This window comes from Cajanus cajan, chromosome 5 (genome assembly GCF_000230855.2).
Source record: "Cajanus cajan strain Asha chromosome 5, NIPB_CcT2T_4, whole genome shotgun sequence".
NCBI lineage: Eukaryota > Viridiplantae > Streptophyta > Magnoliopsida > Fabales > Fabaceae > Cajanus > Cajanus cajan.
Window position 1 is genome coordinate 61,703,244 of NC_138521.1, and position 12,944 is coordinate 61,716,187.

Below are 12,944 nucleotides of genomic sequence, written 5' to 3' on the forward strand. Positions count from 1 at the left end.
TATTAGTTACTCATCTACGCATCAAAACTTACTCTATGCATTGTAGAAGCCACCTCCCCTTTTTCTCTTATTTTTTTATTTATTGAAATTATAATGATAGCACCTAAGACCCTGAACATACTATCATAACCTCCCACTAGGCAGATCCTAATGGTTCTACTCTTTTTATCTTGTTTGAGCTAATAGGATTATTATGAAAATTAGTTTTCCAATCTCAAAACTAGTATGCATGGTTCGATTTTTTTTTAAAAAAACAGCATCAAACTACACCGCACTATTTTATCAAACTGAATCAATTTATGAAACATTTAAACTACATCAATAAATCAATTTAGAAACAAATCACTTTTATAAACAGGTTCAAAACTGATTTAAAACCAGTTTCATAACCAAATTAATCTCAAATCAATTTTAAGATCTGAACCAATTTTAAATTGATTTTCTTAAGAAAAAATAGTTTATTCTTCCAAAATTATGAACAAAGTCAAAATTAATGCATTCTTTAAAGATAAATTACAAATCTCTTAATAGTTAAATATTTAACTCGGAGACTAATTGATTATTTTATTAGAAATTGATTATTTTATTAAAAACATTTTTTAAAAGAAAAAAAAAGTTTACACAAACAAACCCATAAACTCCAACTCAAAAGCATTAAAGAATTATAAATGTTATGTAAAAAATTAATTATAAATTATGATTTGATAACTAATATTTACTTTAATAGCCTAAAGACATTCAGAAAATTAAAAAAGAAAATGCAAAATCAAAAATATAATAACCATAAGTAATATTCAAACATTTTATGCAATTCTGTAAAATACTAAACCGTAAGTAAATTATTTTAATTTAATTTAATTTTATTATGTAAAAATGGTATACCAAGCCTAATTACCAGTTCAGTTCAATTTTTAAATTCTATTTTATATAAACAATACATTGTTTTAAAAATAAATTAGTTATAATTTTTTTTAAAATGGTGCAATACAATTTCAATTTTAAACGGGTTCATTTAATTTTTTTCACACCACTACTCAAAACCATTAGGTACACTTAAATAACCTCGTAGTATCAGTTTATGAACTTGGCGGTATATCCTTCTTTACATGCACACAATTCCTCGTAGTTAAGCAAATGACCAAAATAAATGAAACCGGTGACTGTGCACGAAGATACCCTATTAAATTCCCGGATTTAGGAACCTAAATTATTATTGATAACTGGGGATGGCAAATTATGTACTTGTTAATGAATTGCAAATTTTCCGTTGTTGATTCGATTTTTTTCGTTGGCCAACATAAAAGGATGACAGTCTCATACAGAAGTGGTTCAAGCAGCAGCTGGTCTACTCACAAGTGACACCGAAACTGGACAAATCATTTCCTATATTGATTCATTCAGGCTTTAAAAAATCAAACTAGTACTTTATTTTTTTACATCTATGTGATGGGACTTGCACTCGGTTGTCCTGGACCTACAATGCATATCGGGTTAACTATGCATTGGCCTGTATAGTATTTTTTGTTTTTAACACCTAAACAAATATCAAGTACTAGGCATGGCAACGAGCCCCCTCCCCCTCAAACCGCCTCCATACTTGCCGGTGGTAAAATCTGGATCTCCATCCCTGCCCCACCCCTATTTTTTTTCTTCATTTTTTTCTTTTTCTTTTTTTAAATAAATATGAACAATTTTAAAAAATAAAAAAAAAGTAAAATAATATAAATTTTTACTTAAATATTTCTAATTTTGGTTTATGTATATATAAAAATAATTTTTTTAATTATATTATTAAGCGAGGCAGGAATGAGACGGATATGGGGGCGGGAGCGAGGTGGGTAATGCGCCCTCAATTTTATCAAATCGAAAAAAACCCGAACCCGATAAACGCGGGGTTTACCGATCTAAATCGGAGCAGGTTCGGGCGAGTGCCCACGGGGACGGGTTAGATTGACATGCCTACCAAGTACCCATACACCCCAATTATAATATATATATATATATATATATATATATATATATATATATATATATATATATATATATATATATATATATATAAATCAGGACTTACGTGTTTTTGGTATTAATTTGAATGTTAGTATTTTGTTAGAATAATTTTTAATTTTTCATTCCCAATAACCTAACTCAAAACCAACATATTATTGGTTAAGTTAATTCAGTTCGGAATCGATAAAAGATTTACACAAATCCAACCCAAATCAATTTGATCAATTGGGATAACGAGTTTAATTAAATTCAACTCAAACCAATTTCTTGAGGTTTATATCTGTCCCATTGTAAAGCACCAAACTAGACTGGCCCGATCTATAATAAGCTAAAATCAATAAATTTTTCATAATCGGGATTCAAATTTCAGTTACTTCTTAGAATAACAATCTATATTGGTGACAAACTAATTTACAGGATGTCATTTGTTCAAACTTTAGTATTACCATTGCACCAAAAGCATGTCAGTCTATTATATGTGCCAGGCAACCCAGTCAATTAGAGCCCCCATATTCCCTCAGACCAAGCAGCAAACCACAAATGGTAAGAAACATGTGGCTAGAAGCAACTGCGCTATACCAACCAAATCAGGTTTTTATGCTAAGATCCAATGCTTTGGATAAGAAACTTCGGGTCATGCAATTCAATCGACGTGAAGCTTGTTTTCTCTAGTGAAAATTTATAACAAATGAAGTTACAATGACCTAGTTCAGTAACAATTAACAATATTTCACAAAACTCTATTGATGCTATTTAGTAGAAGACCAGAGTGGAATAGGAAAGGAAAAAGAAAAGAAAATCATTAATTCATCCAACCTTTTTTTCTACTCCGTATCAGACAAGGTATTATGTGCTAAACCCATTGTAAGCATCAATGACATAATCAGGACTTCCTAAACATATATTACTATCTACCATCAAGACTTCCATTTGTTAGTTGTCCATCCTTAAATCCAGCACCATCAGCATCAACCTCTGACATTACTGTGTCAATCAGAACCTGCAAGCCCCCAAAAAATACTTAATCAAGCTACTAGCACGATTTCATCACATAATAGGTACACGTGGACATTGAGAAGGCAAGAAAGCAACTGGAATTATAGGACCAAATGAACTCACTAAACAACACCAAAAACATCATATTCGTAATTTCAAATCAATAATGAACAACAAACATCATAGATCTTTCAAATCTAAACAGAGACCTATTTCAGCCATTTCCTTGATGATTAGGATTTAATTTCCTACTAGTTGCTATTGCATTTTCTTTATAACCTCACAGTTGTATTTTAATTTCCCCCATTTTTTTTGTGCCACTGCAATTTATGGCATAAAATAGTTCTTATGGACTTGAATACATTTTTAATCCTTGTAAATATGGTAAAATTTGATTTTAGTTCTCAAAAAAATTGTTAGTTTTGGACCTAACATTTGTTTAAAAAAAATGGTGTTACTATTTAGTGATAACATGCATCTACACGTGCCACATAAACAACCATTATGAGGTTCGAGAGAAACTGGATCAGATATAAATGAAGGAATGAGTTTTATTAAGAACCCCAATTCCCAATCCTGGCTCAACGTGGTTTCAGAATCATGAACAAAGCAAAAACTGGATTTCAGGAGGTACAAGTCTCTGTAAATTCCTTTACAAACTCCCACACAATGAATAACTACCTTCTCAACCACTCTTCATATTTATATATGTTGTCAGCCCACGTTACTCACTAAGACTTAACTAAGGCCCTCAACTAAAAGACTTATCAATACTACCCCAAAAAAAAATGATTCACCATATTGTCCCCAAGGTGAACAGCTGGCTTCTGATATAAAGTCCCATATGTGTTCTAGTTGTTAAAAGCAGAATGTCCAAGCCAACAGAACCACTACAGCCCAATTAACTTTTAATCCTCCTGGGTCAAACACAAATATGTGAGTGCTTCCATTCTTCTCTATTGCTCTGTTCCGGCAGTATTTTAGGCCATGAAACAGAGCATCCAAGCCATTAGTTTTACTTTGAAGATCCCATGGCTCTTTAGCCAACTGCACCACTGCCTGGTAGCTGATGATTAACAAGGTCCTCTGCTTTATTTCACTGGACCTGGCACATTAGGACATGGGAACTATAAGATAATGAGAGGAAGCTATTGTATTTTGGATCATGGACACAGTACATGGGTGCTGCACTTATATATATGTTGAATATAAACTGATAAGCTAAATAAATATCAGTATAATAACAAACCGATAATTATTAGTATCAGTATAATAACAAACTATATATAATAATAGACTTATGAAAATAACAATTGAAAAGATAACAAATTTAATAATAACAAATTTAAAGAGATAGAGTACTACGTTAGTACTCCTACATGCCCCCGCAAGATCGAGGTATCTTCAATAACGCCGATCTTGGATTTGAGAAAGTGATGTTGTGAAGATGAAAGTGGCTTGGTGAGTAAGTCGGCAAGCTGGTGACTAGTAGGAACATGTGAAACATTGAGCTTCTTTTCTGCAACTAATTCATGAACAAAGTGAAAATCTATGGCGACATGTTTCATCCGTGAATGAAATACAAGATTAGCACATAGGTAGGTAGCTCCAATATTATCATAAAAGATTGTTGGTGTGGAGATAGAAACTCCAAGTTCATGGAGTAATTGTTGCAGCCAGAGAACTTCAACAGTGGTGGGGGAAATTGTGCAGTACTCTGCCTAAGTAGAAGATCGGGCAACTGTGGGTTGCTTTTTGCATGACTAGGATATGGCATTGGGCCAAAATAGATCAAGAAAGCTCCAGTGGATCTTCTATCCGTTGTGTTTCCACCCCAATCTGCATCACAAAATGCATAAATGTGTTGATTTGATGACTTGCTAAGATGCAACCCATGAGAGATGGTGGATTTGAGATAACGTAGAATCTATTTTAGTGCTTGCATGTGAAGGGCAGTAGGAGACTGCATGTGTTGAGCAAGTTTGTTGACGGGAAATGCTACATCTGGACATGTAATAGATAGATAATGTAGGGAGCCAATGATACTGCGAAAGAGACTGCTATCACAAGTTGTGGAGTTCGGAACAGGGTTTGAAGAGAAGGATTGGCCATGGGTGTTGACACAGGCTTTGAATCAGTCATGTTTGCTCGTTGTAAAAGGTCTCTTATGTAATGGTGTTGGGTTAGGAAGAGACCAGAGGTGGTAGGAATGATCTCAACACCAAGAAAGTGACTCGGTTGCCCCATGTCTTTGAGGGAAAATTTGGCTGCAAGAGATGTCTTGAACTGACAAAGAAAAGCTTGTATTGTTTCCTGTGAGTAATAAATCATCAACATAAACTAAAAAATAAGCAATAATGGATCCCTTGTTATAGATAAAAAGGGACATGTCTGATTTGGCATTGGTGAAACCTTGGTGTTGCAAAAACTCACGTAAGGATTGAAACCATGCTCGAGGGGCTTGTTTAAGCCCATATAATGCCTTGTGAAGCTTGCAAACATAATTGGGAAAGGAGGAGTGAGTGAAACCGACAGGTTGAGACATGTATATATCCTCCTGTATAGTGCCATGCAAAAAGGCATTATTAACATCCATCTGGGTAAGGGACCAACCACGAGATATAGCAAGGCATAACACCAACTTGATTGTTTGGGGCTTGATCACGGGACTGAATGTGTTTTTGAAATCAATTCCTGGTCGTTGGTGAAATCACTTTGCCACTAACCTTGCCTTATATCGTGATATGGAGCCATCGAGATTCCGCTTGAGTCTAAACACCCACTTATTTCCAATCACGTTGTAGTGAGGACGAGGGGGGACTAAGGTCCAGGTTCCATTTTGCATGAGAGCCATGAATTCATCACTCATTGCTTGTTGCCACTCTGGTGACTTAAGTGCCTGAGATACACAAGTTGGTTCTGTGGAGTTGGGTAGAGGATATTTGGTGACAAGATTGGCCTTTTTTGGTTTGTAGATTCCACTCTTTGAGCGCGTTTGCATAGGGTGAGTGGAAGAGGTAAGTGGTTGCAAGGGAAGTTGAGTAAGGGGTGGTTGTTGAGGATCTGAATGTGGTAGGGTGATGAGGTTGGGAGAAGGATGTGGGATTGATGATTCGGTTGCAGTAGAGGAGGTGGGCTGAGGGTTGTGGATAAGAGTTGAATGTGGTTGTGGTTTATGGAGAATAGTGAGAGGTAGTGAATGTAAGGAATTGTTGTCAAGGGAGTTAAGAGTATGAGATTCATGTGATTGAGAGGTTGAATTAGTTTGAGAGAACGGATAGACATCTTCCGAGAACTGTACATGACGGGAATGGTAGAACTTATGTTGCTTGAGACTATAACAAATATATGCACTTTGGGTTTGACTATACCCAAGAAAGACACAAGGTTCAGAGTGGGGTTGAAGCTTATTAGTAGTGTATGGTTTTAGCCATGGGAAGCATAGACACCCGAAGGACTTGAGTTTTGTGTAATTGGGCTGATTGTGGAACAAGGTGCAATATGGTGAATTCATGTTCAAGGTTGGGGTGGGGAGACGATTAATGAGGTAAGCAGCTGTTTGGACGGCAAATGACCAAAAGCTTGGAGGAAGAGAAGCGTGATGAAGGAGACATCTTGTAGTTTCAAGCAAATGACGGTGTTTTCTTTCACAAAGACCATTATGCTCTGGTGTATGTGGTGGGGTCGTTAAATGAGTTATGCCATGATTTTGAAAAAAGGATTTAAGTTTAATGAATTCTCCACCATTATCGGAATAAAAATTCTTGATTTTGCAGGTGAATTGATTCTCAGCAATATTTTTGAAGATAGGAAAAATGATTGCCACATCAGATTTCAATTTCATAGGGAACAACCACAGATACTTGGAAAAATGGTCAATAAAAATCACATAATACCGAAAATCATTTATTGAAGTGAAAGGGGATGGTCCCCGGACATCAGAATATACAATCTCTAGGGGATGAGAACTAGATAAGGATGACTTATTAAAAGGTAACTTATGACTCTTATTTGTCATGCAATGAGTACATTTATTGATTGAGCCATGAAAAGAAATTCTATTTGACTGAAGAACATGATGTAAGACACGAGAGGATGGATGACCAAGTCGGGTATGCCAACGTTGAGAAGATGAGGTGGAGGTGGTTGAGTAGACATGATGAGTTTTTGAGGTGAGTGGGAGTTTGTAAACATGATCATCCTTCGGACCTCGAAGGAGATTTGCCCCCATGCTCAGATCCTTTACCTCAAAAAATGAAGGAAAAAATTCAATGGAGACATCGTTAGTATTGCATAATTGAGACACAGATATAAGATTTTGAGTGATTCCAGGGGCATACAAAACATTGGTGAATGATAAAGGACGTGTGGGTGGGTGAAGGGTAGTGGAACCAACATGTGTGATGGGAAGGGACATACCATTTGCCACATAGAGTTTGTCATTACCAGTGTAGGTAGACGTTAAGGAGAGATTGTTGAGGTCATTGGTAATGTGATGTGAAGCACCAGAGTTAAACAACCATTCAGGTGGTGGAGTAGTGGCGTGGGTTGCATAAGCAACAGGGTTGGAAGATTGCTTGTTGTTCTTAGTGAATTTGTAGCAAGTTTGGGCGCCGTGTCCCTTCTTGGAGCAAAGTTGGCAAACAATGTCGGAGTTGGAGGAAGAATTGTTACGTTTACCGAGGGAAGTGGATGAACTAGAGGAGTGATTATTGTTGCGCCCCTTGTTGGAACGATGGAAGCGTCCTTGATTAACATAATTGGCAGTGATGGAAGGTTGGTGGTTGAAATGTTCATCACGTTTAAGATACATTTCATAATCTAGCAGCTTGATAGACAACTCGTCAAATGAGATTGGTGTGTCACGAGTGCGTATGGAGGTTGTGAACTCGCGAAAAGAAGGATCAAGGCCATTAAGAGTATGAATGACCAGATCAATGTCATCAACAGCGTGGATTATCAAGGATAAATCCTCAGCAATCGAGCGAATTGATTGCAAATATGCAATAACAGTGGAAGATCCCTTGGTGCTAGAATTCAGACGCTCTTTAAGGGACATGACACGAGAGCGAGAACGAGCGGCAAAGGCACGTTCTAAGGACAACCAGGCAGCGCGTGATGTTTCTACAATGGCCATGATAGCATAGGCCTCAGTATTGCATGAGCCAAGTAAGGCGATGTAGAGGTATTTGTCTTGACGAATCCAAAAATTATAAGATGGATTGGAAGACACACCAGAGTCGGTGGGAATGGTTTTTGGGGGACACGATGTGTCACCCGTGACGTAGCCTTCAAGCAGAGAATGAATCTGCCGATACCACGCGGGATAATTGGAGGAGTTTAGTTTGATAGGTAATTGGGTGGTGGTCATAATGGGCGGTAGATGTGGACAATTGAGAGGCCATTGGATCGAAAGAAATAGCTTGTTAAGCAATAAGATTTAATCTGATACCATATAAGATAATGAGAGGAAGCTATTGTATTTTAGATCATGGACACAGTACATGGGTGTTGCACTTATATATATGTTGAAATATAAACTGATAAGCTAAATAAATATCAGTATAATAACAAACCGATAATTATTAGTATCAGTATAATAACAAACTATATATAATAACAGACTTATGAAAATAACAATTGAAAAGATAACAAATTTAATAATAACAAATTTAAAGAGATAGAGTACTACATTAGTACTCCTACAGGAACAATTCAATAATTGTGATTTCCAGTTTGCTTTTCCTCCTCCCACTTTATTGTATTGAGCATTTGAGCTGGACTCAATATTTTGGAAAAGAAATAACTTCCTCTTCCAGAATTCCAATTCTTCTCCTTACTCTTCGGGCTTGGCCCATCAAGCCCAAAAAAGAGTTCCTTTTCAGTAATTTCAACTTGGACCTTTCTTTCTTCTCACTCCTATGTACAATGTACTATGTTGGACTAATATTTTGGAAAAGAAATAACTTCCTCTTCCAGAATTCCAATTCTTCTCCTTACTCTTTGGGCTTGGCCCATCAAGCCCAAAAAAGGGTTCCTTTTGAGTAATTTCAACTTGGACCTTTCTTTCCTCTCACTCCTATGTACAATGTACTATGTACACTTCTTTTAGGTGCAACCATGATTTCCAACTGAACCCCTCTTCCTATTTATGTACATCAACAGCCACTTGACTCACTAACTGAGTAACCACTAACTGTCCCCTTACTAACTAAGGCCATCAGCTAACAGACCTATCAAGGTGGCATGTATAGATGCATGTCATATCATCACCAAGTAGTGAAAGGGACCAGTTTTAAAAAATTTTAAATTAATGAGAACCAAAACTTAAAAAAAATGGAGGTCTAAATCAAATTTAGCTCTATTAAGTGTAACAAAACATATTTTACACCATTCACTTTATGTCAGATTATGATGCTTCATTAATGGTAACAAATTGACAATAGTTTTAGTTGATGTGTTTATTGTTCTTCGGTTCTTCCCCATCCTTTGTATGATATCTTATCCTGTACATTTGTACTTCTCTAACTATCATTACTAAAATTTCTTATCTGAAAATAAACTGTGCATGTCTTTTGCCCCAATGTAACAATTTAAAAACAAATACACCCAAAAGAGCAACACAATACTTAATTTTAAAGATATCTCCATGGAAAAGATAAAAACAAAAAACAAAAAAAAAAAGAGGCAAAAACAAAACGAAGTGACAGAAAAAATCTTAAGATATATCTTTTATACAATTCCACTATATATTGCTTCTATGTTAACAGACAATTCGAGGAAGCACAACAATTTGAAGAAACAAAATTATAAAAGGAGCATTTGTAAAATAAGTCTACATAAAATTCATCACACAGAATGCAAAAGATCATGTGAAATTGAAAAAACCGTAGCCAAGACCCAAAATGCACAATAAACAATGCAATCATTTTTAATAAAACAGAGGACATTGCAGATTCGTATATAAATCAGAATCATGTAGTGTTAAGAGACAAACCTGAAGTTCTTTTTCACTAGTTTTAAGTCGCTCTGTGTAATCTTTCACTTGCCGAAAACATTTATGCAGCTGAAGATCAATTGCCCAAACCCAATGTTAGCAATCAAATTTGTGAATTTGATATTAGTAGAGACTGCAAGTATCTAATGTATGAGTATGACAACTAGATATTACCTTTATCAACTGCATCTGACGATACGAAGAGTTTTTCTTTGCATTGATCAGTGCATCCTCCAGTTTCTGCATTAAAAATCTTCCGGTTCAGAACATAATACAGATTCTGTGTTCAATATAAGGACAAGCAATAAAGTATAGTAAACAAGCTCCAAACGTGATGCATGGAAAATGAGAGAAGGTACCTTAGATTGCTTTTGTAATTCTTTAACATGGAGTCTTTTCTTCTCCAATCCCTCTTCCATCTGAGAAACCTGATAAGGCAAGAAATGTCACTTTCCAGCATCAACAACATAGCGAGGTAAAAATAATATATAAAGGGCTGGAGGACTTATTAGTTGGATTTGGAAGAATTTAAAGTAAGTGATATCCTAACTCGGCATTTAGTAAACATTGGAATTCTGGGAAGTTTTTGTATACATTTGTTTGCACCTTCATAAAATGCAATTGTTCAGAACAAAACATTTGTCACTCTATCATAAAGCTGTATAATAGTGTAGACTTGATCATTTAAGCATTTTTCATCATTCATTCATGTTTTCTCTGAAGAGAATACAAACCTCCTTTTTCAGTTGATCAAGCTGTTGGGTTGACCTCTCTAATTGAGCTTCTACCTGAAGTCCACACAAAAAATAAAAAATAGAGTACCACAGTCATATGCAATTTGTTTTATGCCATTGTGCTATCTGAACAAGAAATTCATACACACATTCCCATTACCTGATCATTGGGAGTCCCAGCTGAATCAGATGAAAGATCCATACTATTTTCATTTGTAGCATTCAAACTGCAGGAAGAAAACTAATAAGCCCAGAAGATGCATGCAACATAAGTCAACAAAAGATGAACAGTCGGAAATTAACAGATGTGAAGGAAAAACATATGGAAATCTTACTCATTCATTCTCCTCGACTGATCTTTTGTATCCTCATCGAAACTTCTATCAAGATCACTGGTCCTATCCATTTTTCGGCCTGTATCCATATCTAAATTGTGGTCTCTATCCACATCATCATCACGCCCCCGGCTGTGTTCGTGTTCATGTTCAACTCTATCATCCTCTCGACTCCAATCATTATCTAAAATAGGTTCTCTAGGTTGATCATAATCATGCATATGCTCAAATCTCCTATCCCTGTCCTGATCCCGGTCTCGAGACCTATCACGGTCTCGAGTCCAATCACTGCCCCGATTCCTATACCCATCCCTATCATTATTATCATGATCATAATCTCGATCTCTTCCGCGGTCCCAATCTCCACTTCTCTCATCATTATGATAATGATAACGCTCTCTGCCAAAATTTGACCTGCCCCCACGAGCCCTCACCCCATTAACCTTAACCACACGCCCATCAATGGTCTGATTGGGAACAGAGTGTCAAACCATAAAACTGATAAAAATAAGACGAAAAAGAGGAGAAATTAAAAAGAATGACATACTCTGCCGTTCATGTCGTTGATGGCATCGATTGCTGACCTAGGGTTTGTGAAAGTAACAAAGCAATAGCACTTGCCCCTAGTGCGTTGGTCGTTGATAATCTGAATGGGGAATTAAATAAATAAGGTAAGGAAAGAGGAAAGAGGAAAGAGTTAGTTGGTAAAAGATATAGGGTTTGGATTTAGGAAAGTGGACCTTAACATCGAGGATGGCACCATACAAATTAAAGACAGTGCGAATGGTTTCTTCGGTGGCGTCGTAGGGGAGACCTCCCACATAAATGGAGCTATCGTCGTCGATCGTCATTTTCCCTTCTCTTCTTCAAACTTCACTTCCTCTCATCCTTCCTTCTTCACTCATCCCCCACTCTCTACTTCACTTTAATAACTACCATATTCTTGGACAAACACACATACCACAAAATCACCTTGTAATCTTTTTATGTTACTATCAAGATTATTTTTCTCTTAATACTTTCTTAAAAATAAAATATTAAAAAAAATCTCATTAATTAAGGGGGTGTATTGGTTTAGGATTTCGTAAGATTTTAAAACACTTTTTTTTAGTAAAAAAATCCATTGATATTCAATAAGGATTTTATGTCACTTAAAAACAATTCAGTGGTATTCAATATGGATTTTCAAGATTTTTTAAAGAGTCCATTAAAATCTACTAGTATTCATTTGAGATTTTTTACAACTTAAAAACAATCTATTGGTATTCAAAAATATAACGATTTTAAAGGATTGTTGTGTGAGAGGGATTTTGAAGGACTTTCTAGTGTTATCTATAAATACCAGATTCATAAAACAATCTCATCCAAACCCATCGGATTTTGAAGGATTGTTTGAAGTGATTTTTCAAGTGTTTCAAGAATTTTTAAGTGAGTTTTTCATCTTTTTTTTTTATGCTCCTGTCTTCTCCATTTTTTCTCTACTAATAATACTACACTATTGTTCATTGCTCATATATAATATTGTAGTACTGTTCTCATCTCATTCCACTATTTTGTGAAACTCTGATATGTAAATGATAGTGTCATTAACTTGCTCTATTTTTCTGTTTGTTTTTTTAATTGTCTTGCTTTATTTTATTATATGTAGTTGAATTTGTTCCTTTATATAACAAAAAAAATGCTTGAAAACTTTTAAGTGATAATTTTTTTTATAACACGTCAAGAAAAGAAAAAGGTGAAAGATAAAATTGATATCATAATCTATCCCTCCTTTTATGACTCAACAGTTATTTTATTTTTTTTACTATGAATTTTTCTTTTTATTTTTATATTGTGAAATTAAGCTTTTTTATATTTTAAAAAAAGAAAATT

The 12,944-nt window shown here is 35.4% G+C and overlaps 1 protein-coding gene across 3 annotated transcripts; it reads right to left on the reverse strand.

Annotated features, from left to right (window-relative positions):
* Window positions 1-2,659: 2,659 nt before the first annotated feature.
* On the reverse strand, window positions 2,660-12,034 carry LOC109808008 (RNA-binding (RRM/RBD/RNP motifs) family protein). 3 transcript variants are annotated; one of them, XR_003805003.2, is made up of 10 exons: window positions 11,813-12,034; window positions 11,620-11,718; window positions 11,073-11,539; window positions 10,898-10,964; window positions 10,738-10,791; window positions 10,363-10,431; window positions 10,178-10,243; window positions 10,004-10,072; window positions 4,372-4,845; window positions 3,540-4,111 (listed from the first exon to the last, which is right to left on the reverse strand). XR_003805003.2 is itself a non-coding variant. In XM_020370794.3 (9 exons), exons 1-9 carry the CDS (start codon window positions 11,921-11,923, stop codon window positions 2,918-2,920), a joined length of 1,095 nt encoding a protein of 364 aa, XP_020226383.1. In that variant the 5' UTR covers window positions 11,924-12,032; the 3' UTR covers window positions 2,660-2,917. The 3 variants fall into 3 exon arrangements, 2 of the variants coding, with proteins under 2 accessions (XP_020226383.1, XP_020226384.1); XM_020370794.3 differs by lacking the exons at window positions 3,540-4,111; window positions 4,372-4,845 and adding an exon at window positions 2,660-3,010 and having other exon boundaries at window positions 11,813-12,032; XM_020370795.3 differs by lacking the exon at window positions 4,372-4,845 and having other exon boundaries at window positions 11,813-12,033.
* Between the last annotated feature and the right edge of the window lie 910 nt (window positions 12,035-12,944).

What these genes read in the sequence shown, in the direction of transcription:
- LOC109808008 (XM_020370794.3), bottom strand. Translation starts at nt 11,923, where the DNA reads ATGACGATCGACGACGATAGCTCCATTTATGTGGGAGGTCTCCCCTAC. An exon ending in TCAACGACATGAACGGCAGA is followed by an intron (nt 11,540 to 11,619) that starts GTATGTCATTCT and finishes GTTCCCAATCAG; the next exon opens with ACCATTGATGGGCGTGTGGT. An exon ending in CTAGTGAAAAAGAACTTCAG is followed by an intron (nt 3,011 to 10,003) that starts GTTTGTCTCTTA and finishes GGGGGCTTGCAG; the next exon opens with GTTCTGATTGACACAGTAAT.